This window comes from Larimichthys crocea, chromosome II (assembly GCF_000972845.2).
Source record: "Larimichthys crocea isolate SSNF chromosome II, L_crocea_2.0, whole genome shotgun sequence".
Taxonomy (NCBI): Eukaryota; Metazoa; Chordata; class Actinopteri; family Sciaenidae; genus Larimichthys; species Larimichthys crocea.
Window position 1 is genome coordinate 7,801,657 of NC_040012.1, and position 21,555 is coordinate 7,823,211.

The 21,555-nt window shown below is 40.8% G+C and overlaps 1 protein-coding gene across 2 annotated transcripts in view; it reads left to right on the top strand.

Moving 5' to 3' along the window:
- LOC104934401 (protein APCDD1) overlaps window positions 1-21,555 on the top strand; it is a 42,307-nt gene that overhangs the window by 10,961 nt on the left and 9,791 nt on the right. Inside the window, exons 3-5 of one of the 2 annotated variants that reach the window (XM_019257445.2) lie at window positions 12,086-12,617; window positions 19,079-19,262; window positions 20,309-20,834. In XM_019257445.2, coding sequence (XP_019112990.1) covers window positions 12,581-12,617; window positions 19,079-19,262; window positions 20,309-20,834 — 747 coding nt within the window. In that variant the 5' untranslated portion in view covers window positions 12,086-12,580. The remainder of the gene's footprint in view (window positions 1-12,085; window positions 12,618-19,078; window positions 19,263-20,308; window positions 20,835-21,555) is intronic. The other variant, XM_027289422.1, reaches the window with a different exon arrangement.

A 21,555-nucleotide genomic window follows, 5' to 3' on the forward strand; every position in this document is an offset into this window, starting at 1 on the left:
CAGACAACAAAACATAAAGCATTTTGTGTGACAGCCGCAACACTTTTCCCTCCCATTTTCAGACCAGAATAACTCCTTGCTGTCTTGCTTTTACGGCCATCATGACTCCCTCCACCTACACAGAAAAACCCGCAGCTCAAAGGAGCGAGTTCAGGCATGTTCTTTGGGTGTTGTCACAAGTCATTCTGGGAAATGTAGGAAACTGTTAAGTGAGGTTAAGTGAGGGAACACGACGCAGGTCAGTAGTCAGATAATCACAACATTTAATGACTTGAAATGTTTCTCTGAGTGTGAATGTCACAGTCTTGTGATTCTGAGCTTTTCGTTCGGAGTTTGGATTTTCCCCTCGTGGTTAAATCACGATCCAGGATATTAAATGGGAGTTTTCCTAAATAAAAATTCCTCTATGAGCCTGTCAGACTCTGACTCATGTTTTTGTGGCAAGAGATACTATCTGCATTTTATTGTCATATCCTGCTTTAATATCCAGCCACCAGCGTGCCAGACTGTGCGCTCCTACAATGAGCGAATGTGCTTCGTGGTTAGTTTGTTTACCTTTTGGCTGTTTCAGTAAAGTTTAGATTGTTTTACCAGTTAACAGCAGTGACACCTGACCTCTAACATGCCGTTACATTGTTTCAGTTTCTTCAAATTGTTTTAGAGGCTTCTGTTTTGGAGATGAAGATGGTGTGTTGAGTTTCATAAAAGTAAGAACGAGTAGCAAAGTTGTGCAAATAAACCTTTATTATAAGATCCTTGCACGGATACACTAAGTGCTTCCATCAGGTTTCTGTGTTTTGGTTGATTTTGAGCGTACACGTTAGATCTTTGTGACTTTTCTTCTTGTGGAGGTGACTGATTACATTTGTTATCTTCTTTTTTCAAATTAGTCTTTTCTTTTTATGACGGCTCAGTATGTGCTAAAAGTCTTTCTTAGTCTAAGTGCAAGAGCAGTTTCATCTCTGGTTCCTGTCCTCTCAGCTTGGTGCTGTTTTAGGGGGCTCAGACTCAAATATAACACTCATGTATGCTGACGACTTGATGTTTTCCTGCTATGAAACCCTTAAATGATAGTTGCAGTTTTGTTTGTCTACACAAGCCGTAATTGAAAGAACATTGCGTTCATGTTCATCTCCTGTTTTCAGTGTACCGTTACCCCTCAAAGACACCCTCCTCTGCCTGCTCTGATGCAGGAAACTTTACAGTAAACTCGCCTGGCATGAAGGCAGCCCCCCTGTAGCCGTGCACCCATCTTCTTTCTCTCTCTTTTTTATTTATATATATGCCTCTGCACCACAAGCCGGTCCAAAGAGCATCTGGTTCCTCTTGGGCCTGCGGTCACAACACTGAGAGAGTGCCACATCAAAGCTCCCTCCATCCAGCCCGCAGAGAAGAGAGGAGAGCAAAGAGGGAGGAAGAAGAAGAGAGAAAATCTGGGACAAATTCTGTTTCACACACACACCGCAAATCTGTCTTTGCTCATGGAAAAATTGCAGCGCACATCTGTGGTGTTGCGTTGAGAATCCATCAATCTCCGTGCCCTGACCGCTTCACTCGTATAGATAGTCTGACTTTGGCTCCCACGCTCATCTTTTTACTGCTTTAGAGGCTTTGGCAAGACGCTTTTAAGCTCTAAAGTTTGTTGTCAGTCGCTATTGTATTAGGGTTACATCATTTTTTATATAATTATGTCAATGAAAGAAACTGTGAAGGCATGACTTAACCTCAACCTTCTGTGTGTGCTGCCTGAACAAACAAATCAGCGCTGTGAAAAAGATCACTGGGATCAAAAATCCTCTTAATGCCTTTCCTGTCTTCAGGCTAGGGCAAGTACACACACAGAAAGAAGATCAAATGTTAAAGGGTGTGATGGTACGTTTTGAAATGTGACCCTCCAGCAATTTCCCCATCACTCAAAGGCACCAAAAACACAAACATGAGTGTACCTGCTTGCTCTTTGTGTTCGACAGCTGGAAACCCAAAGAACAATTTTCTCTCTGCACCGACACGTTTTGAGAATTGATGCAAACAGTAATGAATTACCAGTAAATTACATCTTGTCTCTGCTCTAAAGCCTCTAAATTAGTAGCAGATGAAGGTGTTGTAGGCTCGGGGGGTGGAGCGTTGGTTAGTAAGGCTGTCTGGTGGTAAAAAGGTTAACTGTTTAAACCAACCAGTGCTGAAGTGCTGCCAACACCTACACATTTTCCACTTATCGACATAGATGTTTACCAACATTTTAACCCTTGAACAAGCACATTCAAGTACCTGTACCTTATTTGAGTTTCATGTTTTCATGCCACTTTATACTCCAGGTGAATATTGTACTGTTTACTCCATGACAATTGTTTAACAGCTTTACTTAGAGTTATTTTACACATTTTTGCACCAAAACATATAAAAATATACAAATACATCTTTAATTATCCTGGTCTCCTCTCCTCTCTAGCGTCAAGGAGAGGCTACGTTTTATTCAGGTGATTACACACTAATTAAAAATAGTATATTATATACACCATTTCTGCAAAATTCTCTAAATAGACCTCCTAAATCTGACACACTGGACCTTTAACTCACTGGGTCTATTTTTTATTAAGCGATTTCCTCCCAGAATGACTTTTGACGACCTCCAGAGAGAAGTCCTGAACTTGAAGGATAACAGCTTAAAGACCAACCAAAGCCTGTCCTGGAGCTGCAGTGCCGTGGTGTGAAATAAACATGCCAGCCGCACAACATCAGTGCACAGCTAACACTGTTGACCTCATCGCTCTGAAAATCCAATGAAGGGTCACAGTGTCTCCTGCTCCAGGCTATCAGGAGAAAATGTGTGAGTGCAGAGGTCAGAGCCACCTGTCAGTCGACAGAGGGAGGGACACACCGGATAAATCCCATAAATAACAAAGACGGAGCTAACACTCCTTTAAAAACTCAAATTTTAATATAGCGCTAAAAAGTTTAATTGTGCTGAACAATTAGACATTTTTTTGTAAAATCATTTAGAAAATGAGAGCACTTTAAAATCACAGCAACTGTTTACGATGGTAGATGACATGGCTGTGGTGGTCACCTTGGTTGAAGCACGAATAACAGATGATTTATTTGTTTCACCCATTTAATCATTTTAATTGTATAATGTTAAACAACCTCAGTGTCTGATGATTTCAAAGCAACATTGTGCAACTTTTCTACCATAAAATAACAGTTTTGATGCTACACTGACTTATCATAATATAGTAATCAGGTGAACGGTGTCTCTGTCATTCTTACGTCTGTTTCTGTACCATCACGAGAAGTATATAACACTTAATGGCACTAGATAAGAGCACTGGGGGAGTGTTAGTGTTTGTAGAGTTTGGACAAGGTTTTCAGGGCATGGGGGAGCAGAGGCAGTGTTGTGACAGAACCGGAGCTGGGCAAGCAGGCAGTGTAACTGGGCTCAGCAGCCTCTATGACAGAGGCAAATAGACCAAAGAGGATGTTGACCGAGGAAGCTAAATGAGACAGAGACTGAGCAAGAAGCCGCTAGACGAGTTAATCTGGGACTGGCTTTTAGTCGTCGGTGAGAGCTTGGTGAAATAAAAGGCTGAAAGACAGACGCTGAGCTGGGCAAAGTTGTCGACCTGCTAGTTTTTGATCATAAGTAATGTAACCATAACAAATACACATTTATAGCTGTCCATATTTACCACAGTGTCATTGCACAATGCAGTAAATCAATGTAGTAATGTTGTTTTAAGAGGTAATTAACTCAGTTTTGGTGAGTTTAACTACTGGTGAGATGTTTGTCTTCACGTCAGCAACAGTTTTGGTGATTATTAATCTGAAATCAGTTTTGTCTTTGGACAGAAGTTTTAAAAAATTGATTTGAAACCGAACACTCTCTAAACTTTTATGTTTCTGCTTTAGAGACACAACATATACTGTGGCCTTTTGTATATGTGTGACAAACAACTTCCACAATCATAAAGTGAATCATTTTATGTGCGGCGTAAGATGTTCCCCAGAACTAGCTGTCAAAACAAACTTTAAAACATTTATTTATAAGAAAAAGTTCTTCCTATTACTTTAAACTTCCATCCCTTTAAAGCCCCGCCATAAATAAGAATGTCATCAGCTTGTCTGGTTAAAAGCAAGGTCTGAAAAACAGTTAGCTAGCGCATTCAAATAGTGATGGCATGACTTTAAATGCCGATGATAAATGGTGTTTTTGGCTCTCTCTTGAGCACTTCATCCCCTCAGCACCATCGCAATCCTCAGTGAGACGCCTGATTTGCGAGGCTGCTCTCCAGTCATCTTCCTGCCACCTGTGAGCAGCTGGATGGTCAGGAAGCGTTTCACAGCTTTCTGTTCCTCCTCCTCAGATTCATGCCATGAGTCTTTGATGTGTGCAGCTGCCTGTCACACCCAGGGGAAAACCGCTTGGACAGAACTAAAAATGAAATCTCTATATAGATGTATGCCTCCGTGGCAACCCTTCAACAGGACTTATTTATTGTTATTCCTTTTTCATGTTTTGTTTGTAAGTTGGCAACTGGTACAACGCTGCCTGCAAACATTATTATGTTGAACAAATGCTATTAACACGTGTTATTATATGGAACCGAAATGAAAGCTTGGACAACATCTGCTGGCCGCATCTCGAGAAGTTCAGACTTGTTGGACGGAAACTGGTTTAACAGCGTGAACATCTCGAGCAATGCATCAAATCCTTGAACACGAAACTTAGATTAAATCAGTGTCCCCCTCATCCTCCCATTGGGATCAGCTTGTTACAACTTTTAGTAACAATCCATCATACAGTCTTCATGCACATCACTTTGTCAATTAATAGAAAATGTGGAAGAACTTTCAGATCTCAAAAACTTTGGAGATTTGGTGCACAGGTTCATCATCATCATTTTTATCCTTCATATTTCCTCCAGTCTTTAATAAACTTGATTCACTTGATGCTTATTGACATAAACCGCCATATAGCGGTGCCACCACGGACAGTATAACATAATGGATCTCGTATCCGTGACGTCACTCAAAGGTTTTTGAAGAGCTGTTGTGAAGCTCAGAGTGTGATGGCTCGAGCCAATGAAGCCTGATTGCACAAAGAAGCCGTCTGTAACAGCATCTACCTGTAAATCAAAGTTGGCATGCATAACTTTAAGTCTTAATGTAATTTGCCTGAGTAACGTCACTCGTAGGTGCTAATCTAAATATCGGCAAACGACGAAGCAGGCCGAATGACGCTTGGGTACTTGAATAAGCCATCTGTAATGTCATTTACCTGTCATTCAAGCAGTCACACTGTTAATTCTGCATAACTTTAAGCCTTAATATAATTTGAACAGGTGAGTTATATAAAAATTCACCCTCAGTACAGTTGTCGTGAATGGGGAAATTAGCTATAGGGACCGAAACAGTTTTTTTGTACCAGGCTGTAAACATGTTTATTTCTGCTGTGAAGTTGGACATTTGAACATGGCGACTTATGGAGACTGACTCGTTTTCTAACCAGCCTCAAGTGGCCGTTTGAGGAACTGCAGCTTTTCGCTCCACTGCAGAAACTTGGCTCGTAACTCATGAATCTGGAAAGGAAACCAAAGAGGAAAGGTTAAAACAGCGCCACCATGTGGCCGGCTACACAGCACAGTATCACAGTATGCTAAAGTTCGTACAACACGTTCAACAACATGGGAGGATCAGAACAGTTCAGACAAAAGCAGGATGAAAAAGCTAATCAAAGAATGATGGACTTCGGTTTCAGAAAATCACAGAAGCTGTCCGGCAGACTTCTTCCACTTCCGACGTTGTAAAGACGTGAAGGGGGGTTTCCAAAGTTATTCAACCATTCGACATGCACTTCTGAAGAAGCATACTGTCAGCTTTACTACTCTTTTTTTTGTATTTATGGTCATGGTCATGGTTGTGCTTTTAGCATAAATCACCACTGCCTCAGTCGGCTGAAGACCTCTGCTTCCTCTGCCTGCTTCACAGCGAGCAGGACGGTGTCGAGTCAGCCTGTGAGTTCACCGAGCAGCTGGCACCACGGAGGACAAACAGGGGCCTGTCAGATGAGGCCAAAGGCCGCTGGATGGGCCAGAGGCCACAAAAACCACAAGAATCCTGACTCTGGTACGGTAGAGCAAAAGCTCAGGCCTCTTTTAGGTTGGTTTAGAGGGAGAAAGGGTCGTACTGCATGATGGATCTTTTCCATTTTTATCATTCTGCTGTTTTCCTTCCTTCAGACGGAGCTATTTGCTGCCGCTCATTCTCGTCCACTATGAAAATAAAAATAAAAAAAACTCCTCAGCAATCCCGGAAATCGCCTCTGGTAAACAATCCATCACAGAAAACATGACAGCTTATGGGTTCTGTCAGTGTTTCAGTTTTATCATTATTCCTCTGTGCCGAGCGAGCGGCGTGTTTTCATATCAGAGCTCCATTACGTTACGCTCTGCTTACTGTCAATCATCTCACACCCGCAGAAAGACCTGGAGGTCTACTGGAGGAAGTAATCACTCAAAAGATTGTTGCCTTGCAGACGTTACTGGAACATCTGGGTCTTCCTGTGGGACGGTATTTTCTTTTTCAAGCTACTGTAACACGGACATGAAATCCTGGTTTGTGAGCGATTATAGAAAACGTTGTAAACGATCGAAGGAAAAGAAAAGACGATCTGTGTTTCTTCAGCTTCTGCATGTTCTCCCTTGAATTGTACCCGTCTTTTCTTTTTTCTTTTTTCTTTTTTTTCGGGGACAGTTTCTTCGTGACCCTGCAGGCTGTTTTATTTCAGAGAAGCTCTACACAATGGGATCTCTCATTGGAGTATTTACCAACTCAACACAGATGAAATAACCTCTCTCTCTCTGCTCTCTGCTTCTTTTTTTTTCCACTTTGCTCTCTCTCTCTCTCTCTCTCTGTCTCTGTGTCCTGCTCCTGGTCTGGATTGATTTAACTGTACTGTTTCAATTGTCTCTCCAGCAGCAGATGTCGGCCATATTGAAGCTGAACTTGGAGCCGGGCCTTCTCGGCTGGGCTCGGGGCTACCTCACATGTTTGACTCATTGTTTGACTCTGCTGAGGGTTTTTTTTTTTTTTTTTTTAAGCATTGCGGTCCTTGCAGTTGGAGCAAACGTAGGTCAAGTACAGTAACGTTTGCAGATACATTTTTGTCTCATTTAAAGGGACAATTCACTGATTTTACGCATGAAGATCAGTTTACTCCTCGTAAAAAAACATTTTATAACGTCTTCTGTGACTCTGGAGGAGCTTTATGAAGTCTAGCAGAATAACTCAGGGTTATTTCACTGTGGATTATGTTGGTGTTGTAGGACATAGTGTTTTTTTTTTTTGACCCCATACAAAGAGACTAAAAGTTAATGTGTCATGCCTTCTGCTGCACAGATTTCCCCCAGCTCCATGGAAGTGAAATACTAAATCACTCCCTTAACTGCATGATGGATGGCAGATGGTTCCAAAGAAAGAAGCTATATTCTACAAAGCCCATGTTGATTTGTAGCCACATTATGTCTGTCTTTGTTTTAATCATTTAGATTTACCTCTGCTGCCATCTTCTTCTCTTTCTTTCCGTTGCTGTCCTCCCTTTTTCTGATGATGATGTATTGTGACTGGTAGATTTTTTCTTTTATTACAATATTTTCAGGACATGTCATTTAATTTATGATTGTATTAGTGCCGGTCAGTGTTAAGACGTTGCAGCTAGATGATGAAGCTTGTTTTCTGTGTGGGTTCATTGTTAACTGATCTGTTGGTAATGCCTCGGGGCTACAGTGGACGAGTGGAGGCATTTAGCGTCTTCTTCTGACACTATTCGCCTTGTTTTTGACCAACTAAGTCTTGCACATTGACCGTGAACCATCCTGCCACTCATCTGATTGATGAAACACAATATATGTGTCTGAGCTACTGCTGACAGTAGATTGATTTTTCTGTTTTGGTTCAATCACACTGCTTTCATCAGGCCACGACAGGCCTTTTTTCATCCAAAAACATTTTAAAAAACCCAATTTAGAGGCAGTGCAACATTTAGTGGCGTCTAACAGGGTCGTTGCTGACTTCAGTCTCCTCTCTTCATGCTGTCCTTCCTAGTGTGAAGCAGAAACTACTGCAGAGACCTGGCAATGCACTAAACATACATTACACTAAATTTAATACACAGACCTGAGACTCCATGTTTAATACAGCTTCAAGTGGAAATATTCCAGATGTCTTGTGCATCATTTTCTACGCGTCTACCTTAAGTTCGGCCTGACAGATTTGGGTAAATTTAGAAACTTTGGGATCTCTACGAGCATTTAAAGTCACCGTGAGGTCAAAATGTTTTTATCACATATGTCTGTACACATATATCATCTACAGACCAGTATCCAACAACGCCATGAGGTATTTGTGTGAGTCATGTCCTGGTAAACAATAAAAAGTTGTTGATGACTCATCCTGCACTCAGGGGCTGAGTGCTTTCACCAGATATATGATATTCCTGATGGAAAGAAGCTAAGTAGCCAACCCCTAACTGACGTTAGCTCAGTCAGCCGTGCAGCTAACCAAACTGAATCAGTCCCGGGATGCCAGGAGCCAAACCCGACAAGTGAACCACCTCGGTAGGCAACTATATCCCATGCCAGACTGGCCACTGGAGGTAGACGCAGACTCATAGTGAAGGCAAAACTGTTTAAACGCCAACTTCTAAACTATTGTAAATGCCAATATCTGAAACAGATCGCTTCCTATCTGTCTGTTTTTACGAGATATATGTAAAAAAAATAAACGAGGAAGCAAATAGCACTCTGCTTTCAGTTTCATGGAGCAAAGTTTGGCTGCACAGTATGACTGACCCACGAGGAAGTGAGCAGGGTGCCAGAGGTCAAACGTGTCACTGTCAGTAATGTAAGACAGTAACTCTTCTGGCGTGATATTTAGTAACAAACAATAAACAGTTAAACAATTAACATCCCATAACTCAGTGTGAATTTTATGTTCATTGTGCGCCACTCCCTTCTCATTCCTGCTTTTACAACACTCTCCAGAAATGACACTAACGTCTACGGGGAGACATGAAAAAAAGGAGAAACAGCGCAGTCATCCAGTTCTTAGGAACAAGACTTTAATCAGAAACAGAGAAGACAACAACTTTGAAACGTCCCCGCTCACATTCATCTGCTCTGACATGTTTAGGGACACTGTTGATAAAGGCTTAATGCAAAAAGCCTGCTAGAAAAATCCAGAAACAGAAAAACAAGGTTCAGCAGTCGCAGGGTGAATCATAATGCACCGAGTCTCTCACTGGTTTTACTGTCCCGTTGAGCCTTTTGGCAATCAAAGCAGTCTTATTTCCACCTTTCATAGATCACATTCCTGCAGAGACACAAAGAGAGTGCAGCGATGCTTTGATTAGCCACACAGGACAACGCAGGGGTCAACACACCAGAACAAGCCTCCTAGTTTCACCTCCCTGCCTCCAGCCTCCTCCTCTATACAGACTTCTTATTAATACCCCTTCCGGGCTTCTTGCAAATCCCATCAGTCTGTTTGTCCGGATCTCACTCTTGCGGCTTTTTCCGGATCCAGAGAAAAGAAGGAATTGAGAGAGAGAGAGAGGAGGAGGCTGGAGTCACTCTCCCAGAGCGTGGAACCAGGATTAGAGGAAAAAGAGCAAATACCATGGAGCGTATAGAGGGAGGCAGCCGTGAGGGTTAAGACTGCAGACAATAGAAATTAATTACAGGTCCCCCAGTGGAGGATTGCACTACTGATTAAGGATTGGAGGATTATTGGATCAGCATGTGAAATACTGTTTTTGTGTGTGGCGGGGGCCTCCTTCACGATCTATTGAATGTAAACTTTACACTGCAAAAAAATGTTTTGGGAGAAACTCAGTACGTAAAAGTTTATTAACCCTATTTTACACAATATTACCTTTAAAGTTGGAAGAATTTTTAGAAATATTCTGACCTGGCAAAAACTCCAAATATTTCCCAGTTCAAGCTCAAAGTTTTGGTCGTGGCTGGAGATTAGAAAAATGTGAATAACTTGAGGGTGTGGTGCTTTACGAGACCTCTGTAGCCTTATCGCTGCTCTTCATCTCTGCTTCCGCTTACTGACTGAAAGCTATACTAGCGTGCCGAAAACTGCAGTTCCTCAAACGTCCACTTGAGGCTGGCTACAGAATGAGTCAGTCTCCATAAGTCCCCATGTTAAAATGTCCAACTTCACAGCAGAAATAAACATGTTTACAGCCTGGTACAAAAAACAGTTTTGGTCTCTGTAGCTAATTTCCCCGTTCATGACAACTGTACTGAGGGTGAATTTATATACAACTCACCTGTTCAAATTATATTAAGGCCTAAAGTTATGCAGAATTAATAGTGTGGCTGCTTTGATTGACAGGTAGGTGCAGTTACAGGTGGCTTGTTTGAGCAACCAGGCTTCATTCGGCCCGCCTCAGTTCCACCGATGTATTTTTTCAAACTTTTTTCAAATCATGTCAACAAAAGTCTTTGGAAAATCTGCAAAGAGGTAAAAAGGTTTAAATCTAAAATTATCAAAACAAGAAAAATAATCAACTTACAATTCTACATTCAGATTTATGAACTATGATGATCAGTAATTAAGTACGTAGAGTTTGGGTGTTGTGCAGATGCGATCAGTGTTTAAAGGCTGATATAACACAGCTGGCTCAGTTTCAGAGTGGCTCAGTGGATGAATGAAGAGGAGCAGGAGACGCTCCCCTCAGGGTCAAAAGATCAGAGAGACGACAGCAAAGAACCACGAGTTGAAAAGAAACAGAGAGCTGGAAACTCAAGGCCAAGGTCTGTCTATGTCTGAACCACACACACACACACACACTCTCTCAACAGGTGTTGGGGAGCTAAATGCTCTGTGAAGCTTTGTTCTTGTTCCTCCCTCCGGGCACGCGATGATGAGAAGGTGTATAATTTGAGAGCAACGGTCAAGAAAAATATGCAGCATTCATCATGAGTGATAACAAGCCGGATGTCGGACACTAATGAATGAATGAACTTGACAGTAAAGCTGCAGCATGGACGACATTAGAGAGACATAAGAGATGTTTAAACTATTTTAACACCCCAAACATTGTGACAACAGATGTTTATTTTGCAACAAGAGTTTTCTTCAGTCTCATGACTGAAATCAAAAGAGTCCAACATCAGTAATCATTTAATTTTATTATCTTGTGCACAAAAAGGTGAATTATCACCACTGACAGTACAAAGAACGGACAGTGTGTGCATGCAGATGTGGATCATCTGCAGACCTGAGGCGGGGCACCTACCTGTCAATCAAAGCAGCCACACTGTTAATTCTGCATAACTTTAAGACTTAATATAATCTGAACAGGTGAGTTGTATATAAATTCACCCTCAGTACAGTTGTCATGAACAGGAAAATTAGCTACAGAGACCAAAACAGTTTTTTGCACCAGGCTGTAAACATGTTTATTTCTGCTGTGAAGTTGGACATTTTAACATGGGGACTTATGGAGACTGACTCATTCTGTAGCCAGCCTCAAGTGGACGTTTGAGGAACTGCAACAAACCTAAAATACCTCAGATTTTCTGGTTATATTGGGATATAATTGAGTTGTTAAGTATGACAGTAAACTTGTTTTGGAACATCCTGATAATTCTTTTATCACTGAATTATAGCTTGCAAGTTATTTCTAATCATTTAAAATAAGTAGGAGAATAAAATATTTTTATTAAAACATCTTTTTGTTTTCACTGCAAAAAATGTCACTCTACACTCTACAAAGTCACACAAGAAGTTCAAATCTGCTTTTCTTCAAACTCAAAGTTTTCTAAAACTAGAAAAAGTTCATTTATTTTAAGTAATATCTCACAAAGTCTCATTTTGATGCTGTTTTTTTATGTTAAATATATAACTATATATTTAGCACTTTGATGTTCTGATGATATAATTTTACAAGTTTGGATTAAAGGTGTTTTTAATTCAATTTATTAGATATAATTTCTCCTGGTTGAGAACACACCTTGTGTACACATGATGGGTGATTATTATTATTTTTTTTATATTTAATTTTTTTTTTTTGCAGTGTGCACCTAACCGGAGAAAACTTCAACACACTCCACGCCCATAAAATCTGTACAGAGGCGGGATGAGGAGGATGAGGAGGTGGGGGGGCGGTGGTTTGAGTCCAGTGTCTGATCAGACGTACAAACACTCCTCCAGGACGCAGGACGCACGGAGGACGCGCGTAAAAGCGACCCGAGCTGCTTCGTTTCCACAGCGAACGACAAAAGTTTAAACTCCTCCAGCGTGTCCTGAAGTTAACGTGGACTTTGTTTGGTTTTCTAGGTGCGACTCGTTGTTTTTGAACCTCAGTTACACAGCGGGTTTATTCTCGTCTTGCGACAACGGAGCTGTGTTTCCTATGATGCTCGGATATCACAGGAGTGTTTCCTCCACGCTTTGGACGCATAATGTGAGGATTTGTGTCGGAATAAACAAGGACGCTGCGTAAAGGAAAACCCTGATCCCCTCTCAGTGTGACCAGTGAAGCTCGTTTCTATCCCCTCTGAAGTTCGGAATGGGGCTGTTCACTTTGCTTCTTGTTGCTTTTTTGGGTAAGAAACTTCGAGTTGACTTTGATCCGTGAAGTGCAGCAAGTGCGGATGTGTTTGAGAGACTTTCCAGAATTGGTGAAAAACATGTTTTGCTCCACGTGTGCATGGAAAACAAAAAACCTGTAGAGCCTGTGAGAGAAGCTTTGCTCTGCAAACTGTAGCCCTCACATTAAAAAGGCATGAGATCATCTAAAATATGTTTATATTTTAGGACATTTAAGTAGATTTCTACAAGTTTTCACCATGCTTCACCTCAGCACACCTGCTTACCATCATGGTTGTGTGTGTTTGTGTCTGTGTGTCCAACAGGAGATGTAGTAATAACAATATTTTCTGGCTAAGTTATCCATTATGTCACAGCGATGAACATGTTTGAAGGCTAAAAGGTAATAAAAATCTTCCCTGGGGCTGCTGGGTAGATGAAAGCACCGGGGGGAGTTAAGAGCCACTTAAAACATCCATTCCTGATGAAAACCCTGTCTGAGCAGCAGAGGATTATGGGACTGCAGTTGACCCAATCCATCTGCTGCCAGTGACAGTGGAAGGGAAGGCAACGTTTGGCTGCAACTTCAAATGACTGGGTTGAGATAAAACGAGTCCACTTATCCTTAAGTGTGTTTAGGTGAATGTAACGCTCAGTTAAGTGGTGTGTTATTGCAGCCTTTCGTAGTGGCAATGAAAATGCACTGTCAGCCTAGATTAGTGTGTGCTGTAAATTTACTGAGGGGGGGTTAAAACCTCAGGGAGCTTTTGGAGAGTTAAACAGCAAAGTTAAAAAAAAAAAAAGACACACAAGCAGCTCAAACTTCACCTTTTATACTGAGACTGATGGATCTGCTCAGCCTCTGTCGGGTCTTTAAGTTTTATTACATCTGTAAATATTCAGCAAGAGGATGACTGGACTGTTTGTTTAAATTATAACTTCACCAACAACTTTTTATGTTTGCCTTAAAGCTAGATTTTTTTTTTCCATTGGTGGCAAAGTTGGTTTATGAAGACGTGTAAATCTTTCACATTTTGGCCAGTGATCATGCAGGATGAGACGAAATTGCCAAACTATAACACGAATCTTCTATTTAAAATAATACAGTTCTGCAGCCTGAAGCTCAAATAAGCAACTTGAACGTTTTGATACAATTCACAATGTGTCAAATATTATATCTGTCTTTTTGAGTTTCGAAAACTGAACGCCTGCGGGCCGGAAAAGTGTCAGAATTTGTCGCCATGTGTGTAGAAACTTCTCCATTGATCCATATGTGTTTATATTTCAGACCACAACAGAGCTCAAACAGCATTTCTGTCCTGGTGTCACCTTTTACAAACTAGTAAATTAGGAGAATTAGGAGAAAAATCAGAAAATTACAAATCAGTTTTTTACTCAAACGTAAACAAACATTTTTAACAATACTCACTGAGGCGTGATTGGATAATCACAAATACAGGAACACATTTGACTTCAAAGAAGTAAAAGTCAAAATGACATAAAATGTACCTGTAAAACATTTATGCGCTCAGTTTAGTCACTTTTGTTGGAGTTAGTATATTCGCACACATACTTTATATACACATATGCTGCATGTAGCTATCGGAACACAAAATATAACATTTTTAAAAAGACTCCAACATGCTCCAATGCCAAAATAAGAAATGTGAAATCAGCCTCTTGGTATCAGTTAGAAACATCAGCATGTTTTCTGGTGATTAACACTTTCAATATGTTTTCAAAGCAACATGAGATGATCCACAAACGCCAAGTAATGAGTAATGAATTAGCGAAATAGTTTCAAGGGAAACATTCTTTAGAAATCGTGTCAAACTGTAGCAATGGTAAGAAAGGGCGGTCACGAGTTTGAATAAACCAACGGGGGAAATATTTGAGGAAAGACAGATGTAGGACATACAAATGATGCTAATTTCCATGCAGCCCAGAACGTCCGACCTCGGTATCAGCAGTGGTGATTCGTTCAGTCGTGGAGGAAGAAGTCAAGTTCTTCAGTCCTGCAGGAAAAACGCCGATAATGAAAAATAGATTTTTGACCAATCAGTCTCACCTCAGGGTCCATTTAGTTGATGTTCTAGAGATTTCAGTTCTATCACACGATGTTCAGATTTTTGAGCACTTTTTTTTTTCCGGTCCATGTTTGTTTAAAAGTTTCACTCTTGACTTTAGAAACAGAAATGCTTAGAAGAGCTCAGCAGCTCCAGAAAATTGACTAAATGGAAACTTATTGTGTCGTACATGTTGGCGTACACGATCGTGTCTTGAAGCTCTTTACTCTTAAAAATTAACATTAACACAATTAACATTTTTTTTTAGCCATAGTTGCAGTGTAGCTGTATCGATGGCAGTCTGAAATAACAATGGGTTGCCATTAATGTTGTACAAAGATTCATGTTCCCCTGAGGATGAATCCCAGTGACTTTGATGACCTTTTTTTTTGTTAAATGTTTCAACTGTTGGATGGATTTCATGAGATTTTGTACAGATATGCATGGTGCTCAGAGGATAAGCCCTAAAGATTACTTTTCCTTTTACACGACCAGCAACCAGTCAAAATTTTAATTCATCCCGTAAAACATCTCAACATCTACTGGATGGATTGGCACAGAGGCATTCATGGCTCCCAGAGGATGAACCACAACAACTCACAACCTATTAGCTTTAGAGGTATATCTGGTAAACACCAAGATTTGCATACTTTGCAGCCAAAGTAGAACTTGATAATTGAAACAAATATAAATACATATAAATTTGGTGAACATCTGAAGTTATCTGCTAAACATCCACATGTTAGCATTGTCCCCGTGAAGAAAGCACATTCACATGCATTTAGCATTCAGCCTCACAGAACTTCTAGCCTGGTTGTGGCTGTGGTTTTTTTCCTCATCATCCTCCTCCAAGGCTCATGGCTGCTCTTTTCTTCGACTGTTGCATGTTAGCATGCTGAAAGTCATGGTTGCAGACTCTTGTTACCCAACAAAAACAACACTTTATGAGTTTATGACTTTTTATCGTTGGCTTAAGCTGTATGTAAAATTCAAATCTGCTCAAACTAATTCAAAGGTTACAGCTGTATGTGCAACGGATTTCAAAAATATTTCCTTCTTGAGTCTTTCAAAATAAAAAACTCGAGCACCAGCACTAAAGTGTTCTTGTCTCTGCCCCGTTCAAGTCCTACATGGTCACTGCCAGATACTAAGATAACACAAAGAACAGTCCTTTGTCTGGTCTCTGCTTTGGCACTTCTGGACTTTTCTCTTCCCATAAACGATGTGGAGTCTCTCTGCTTGTCCGGGGTCCCAGTGCTGTTACCTCACCGGTGGGATTGGGCCAACTGGAAATGTTCTCTGTGGTTTAGGGCTCTGGGAGTTTTGTGGGCGCTTTGATTTAGATAGAGAGCAGCAGTTTGGGAAAGCAGCACAGCGGCAGCGACGAGGGTTCAAGTCCAGCCGCACTGATTATTGCTGTAATGACGGGAGAGTTTTTTTCATTTAAAAGAAAACTATTGGAAGAAACTCCCACCACTCACACGTTCAATGCTCATTAAATGTGTAGTCGTATGACGCTTCCTCTTAAAAAGTAATTTTACAAACAGGCTGCACATAACTTCTTTTTAATCATTTCCTCATTTATTTCCCTGTAACCGTGTTTTCCATTGTGAGCTCTCACTGGCTTTGATGTAATAAAACTAAAAAAAAAAGAGAAAGATTTGTAACTGTGTTTAAAATTACTCTAAATAAAGCTCATGTTCCAATATAATTATGATATTTTCCCAAAGCCATAAATTAATTTTAAACAAGTCTTGGTCTGATGTGGCTGACTCTGGATCAGGTGTGTCTCTGCGGCACAGTTTCAGATACAGAAACAGTCCATTAACCCACATCTGTGAAGAAAATCAGCCAAATAAGACACATGCTAGATTCAACATCACGATTTGTTTGGAAACTGGGACAGAAACTAAATAAATGTTGGAGATAATCAAGAGGTTTTACAGTTTAAAGGTTTATAAATGTTTTCATTTGCAGTTTGCAGACAAAATTTTGGACAGATATGCATGGTGCCCAGAGGATGTATCATAAAGCAATTTTTCAAAAATTAATCAATCGATTGTAGGGTTGGCAGTTCGCCACTTTGTTCCGGTCTGAATTAACTCAACAACAACTGGTTGCCATAAATTTTGTACAAATATTCCTCCTCCCCAGAGGATGAATCCTACTGACTTTGATCTGTGCTTAGTGAAATGTTTAAACAACTATTGGATGGGTTTCCTTGTAATTTTATTCAGATATGCATGGTGCCCAGAGGATAAGCCCTTAAGCTTTCCTTCCAGATTAAATTCTGGCTGGTCAAAAATTCAATTTATCCAGTTGAACGTCTCAAAATCCACTGAATCGATTGTCACAAAACCTTTTATAGAGACATTCATGGTTCCCAGAGGATGAATCCTACTGACTTTGGTGATCCCCCTGTCTCTTCCCTTAATGCTACCATGAGTTTTTTTTACTTTTAGTGAAAACAGTTGAATTGCCATGAGACTTGATATAGACATTCAGGATCCCTGGAGGATACGCCGAGAAAACGCCGCAGACTGATTTAGCAACTTGATAGCAACGTTTCTGGCAACTTCTCTCCTCATCCCATTGTTGTGTAAATCAACATCAAAATCCCTGAAATCATTGCACACTTACTTCATGTGTACGTGAATTGATTTTATCGTCTTAAAATTCAACAAATCAAAATCAGCCGAAGTTGTCATTTAAATGAAATCAGATTGACTCTTTTCAGTTTTGGGTGTTTTTGTCTAAGCCTATTTTAGGGACCTAACACAGGCTGTATATCAAATGTAACAAGGCGAAACCTCAGGAGAACAAAACGCTTATTAAACAGACATTATGGTCAGATCGTTAGCGCTACATAACTGCTATATGAACAAATTTATGTCTGTAACAGATTCAGAATGTCAAATATAGTTCATTGTGCAGCCCTAGTTGTGTGTATGTTTATAGTTTTAAGACTTTGCCTTGTGTTTCGGTGTATTTATCACATGCATACAGGTGTATTTATCTCGAGCATGGAAACATGGCACACGCGTGTCCTGATGTTCACCTGCAATTAAACCCAAGACGCTGTTTGACTCCCGGAAACCACACTGAGGTTAAAAGCGTGTTCCCATCACACGCTTCACCAGCTTTCCTTTTATAAATTCACAGACTTACTGGTTGTTTCTGCTGTGATTGTTGTAAAAATAAGCTGTTTGCAGTGTCTTTATCGAGATCCAGGCCTGACTGCAGGTGCAGAAAAGAAAAAGGCCTCACATGCGTGCACATAAACACACACTCGCACATAAAATGCAGAAAACTGTGAAGCCTTTCTTTGATTTTTAACAGAGCTCCAGCCAGCAGAGCAGCGTTACTAATGCCACCAGCTGAGTCGAGGGGGGATCAAGTCTCCCCCACTGTCCAGTGTTTCCACTGAGCAGCACTGTGATGTGGTGATTTACACACAGGCTTCATAGTTTGCTGCCTCGCCGGGTGTAAAAACAACTGGATCAAGTTTTTTTTCCTCTCCCTCTTTTGTTCTTCGTGGCTTCTTTTAATCAGACATTTTTGTTCCTCCCTCTGTGTTATTAGTCTCAAATTAAAAGCACAGAGGCGACCGCGGCGGCATTCCAAGGCGTTAAATGATATCGCCAGGCAAGTCGGGTCCAATACAAAGAATTTAAGGCAAAGTCTTCCTATTTCAAGGTAGATTTTGATGATATTTAGAGTATTATATGTAATAAGTCCCTGCTGGAATGTGAGCTTGGAGCTTTTCTTTGGCTGCAGGCTTTAAAAATGCTTTCATTTCCGATGTTTTATCCTCTTGAGCTCAGGCCATTGTTGAAGGTATTGTTATTTCATGTGGTGTGTGGAGGGTTCATTGCCAGAGTGAGTTTTTTTTTTAAATGTCAATGCTGCGTCAATTTCAGCATTTGTTTTGAGTTTTTGTGCTACAAGAGAACCACCAATCAGAGCTCCAACTTCAGCTTTTCATCACATGTTCAGCTAATATTAACCCATAAAGACTGCACTCATACCAGGTGTTGCAGGTCACTGATAAAGCCCTGTAATCCGCGGGTGATGACATGAGTTAAAATGAGTGCATAAACCCCGTCTACAGACTTCAAAGAGCTCTGACTGATTGAATAAGCAGGGGGAAAACTTCAAACTAACAAGACAACCTTTTTTTTTCTTCCTATTTGATCCCAGTGTAATTAAATGTCTTTAAAAGCAGTTGTCCTTCGTTTATTAGGATGTAAAGATCTGAGAGAAATTACTCACTTTAATGGTTTATTCAGCCCCAGTGAGGAAACTGTTTGAGATTCATCGCTGAATTATTCTGAACAACTTAATTACACACGCCACAAAATGAATTTTTAATTCAATAAGCTAAACCTTCTGTGTCCTTGTTGTTCCCACAGGCTCAGCTGAAGGTTCCTCCCTTCGCTACTCAGACGGTCAGTCCAGCCGTCTCTCCCTGGAGAAAACCTTCGGCAGATCGGTCAAAGACTCACAGTGCCAACACATGTTGAAGCACCTTCACAATGGAGCCCGAATCACTGTGCAGATGCCTCCCAACGTAGAGGGTCACTGGGTGTCCACCAGGTAAACAACTATGTACTCGTGTTTCTTTAAAACATATTGAGTGATTTCTTATATTTCAAGCAGCGATTACTGTTGGTTCATGCCTGTATAGTAAGAAAAAGAATAAACTAAACTAACTAAAATAAAAGAATCAACTCGCAGTCCTGTGTCACATTATCCTTTTCACAATTCATGTTCAAATCTAATTGTAACGGTATGACTGAGCGCTAGAGGTGCCAGTTATGTCAGCACCTAACAATATCTTTAACAATATTTTCCTCATATTTGTGATTCAGATATTAAGTTTTAAGTTAAATACTCAGGATTCAAGTACAGTAAAACAAAACTCATAATTTGAACCCACAAGAACACAAACACTCGAAGAACTGGTTGTTGTTAAAAGCTCTGGAGCACTTTGAGTTTTCTGGAGAAGGTTTTTGTTTTTTACTTTTTAAAAGTTCTTTGTTTTTAAACGATTTTTTAAAAATGTTGCATTTAAAATGAAATATTTTAATACAAATTATTACATATTACTTTAATGGACTCAGGGATAAATACTATTTGCACTCAACTCTGGGAAGAACTTGATAATAAATGTTTTTTTGAAGGACCAGTCGATAAAAGAGTCATCTGCTGCATCACCATGAGGAATTGCTTTACTGTAGGTTCGAACTCGAGCCTTCATTTTTCAGGGCAGACATATAGTACAGACCAACCACAAACATTTCTGACTCCTGGGTTACCACACAAACATAACTTCACTTCAACCTAAAAAAAAAATGCATTAAAAGTCTTTCAAGAAACCGATGGCTGCCTGGAAGGTGGAAACAAGAACAATATTTGTAGAAGTTGATGGTACACTGTAAAGTCTGCAATGGAGTAAAACAACCCTAGAATACATTATTTTCAGGAGCAGCCATGAGTGAAATGTGCTGTGTAAAGAGCTTGTCTCACACTAAAACACTCAACTCTGGACCAACTTAAAACTTCTTGGTATTTATTTAAACATTTTCTGCAAGTAGTCTTGCATGCTGTTTATCTGAAACCTCATCTGTTTTCTGTTGCAGCTGTGAGGTGAGACCAGGCCCAGAGTTCTTGACACGCTCCTACAGTTTCTTCTCCAACAACACCTTCCAGGCTCACCAGTTCTACTACGAGGACAACCACTGCACCAAACCCACCTACACTCTGGTAATCCGTGGTCGTCTGCGCTTACGCCAGGCCTCCTGGATCATCCGCGGTGGGACGGAGGCGGAGTACCATCTCCATCGCGTCCAGATGGTTTGTCACACAGCGTCTGTGGCCAAAGAGCTCAGCCAGAGGTTCAACCGCAGCTGCAGAGGGGCCGTAAAGGGCCCCTGGGAACCAAATGTAATCTACGAGCTGTGGGGCGAGGAAGGCAGCTTCGACTGCTCCAGGGAGCTTAACTTTGCCATGCATGAGCTGCAGCTGCTGAGGGTAGAGAAGCAGTACCTGCATCACAACCTGGATCACCTGGTGGAGGAGCTGTTTCTAGGAGACATCCACACCGAGCCGTCACAGAGGCTCTACTACAAGCCGTCCAGCTACCAGATGGCTCTGCAAAATGCCAAGGTAAGTCCCTAATGATCGTCTGTCAAGTAGCGTTTAGAGGGATGAGGGGAGAAATGTGGCTGCAGAACGAAAATGTCGGTTTGTATAGAGCTGCTGTAATTCTGTAGATTACTAGTTCCCCTCCCGAGGGATCAAGAGATAATTCTGCGTGGTTGTGAGGTGATTACCAGAGAAGGAAACAAGACGAAAAATGAATTCTACGTTTTTAGCCACACTAATGGTACGACTGTCAGGATGGTGATGTCTGTTGCTTGATCCACCGCTTTGAAATATCTCAACAAGTGTTGGATGGTTGCCATGAACTTTGACACAAACATTTATAGTTCTTGGACGATGTATCCTCCTAACTTTGGTGACCACCTGATTTTTCTGGCTTCCTCCAATAGTCCAACGACATGCAGGTTTATTTATGACTCTTTAAGTGTGAATGTACCCCGCCTCTCGCCTGTTGTCAGCTGGGATCGGTTCCAGCCCCCTGTGACCCTGATAAGGATGAGCGATTATGGAAAATGGATGATTGGAGTCGCCATGAATCGATTTATTTGATAATTAATAATAATAATAATTAAAGTGTCTAATTAAACGAGATATATTGACACAAAAGGTGAAATAATCACCCCGGCGATATGTTAATGAGACATTTTATTGCTTGTTTGCATATTATTGCATATTACAGTCAAGGGTGGAGAATTACAGCAGTCATTCACCTACAAATACAGAT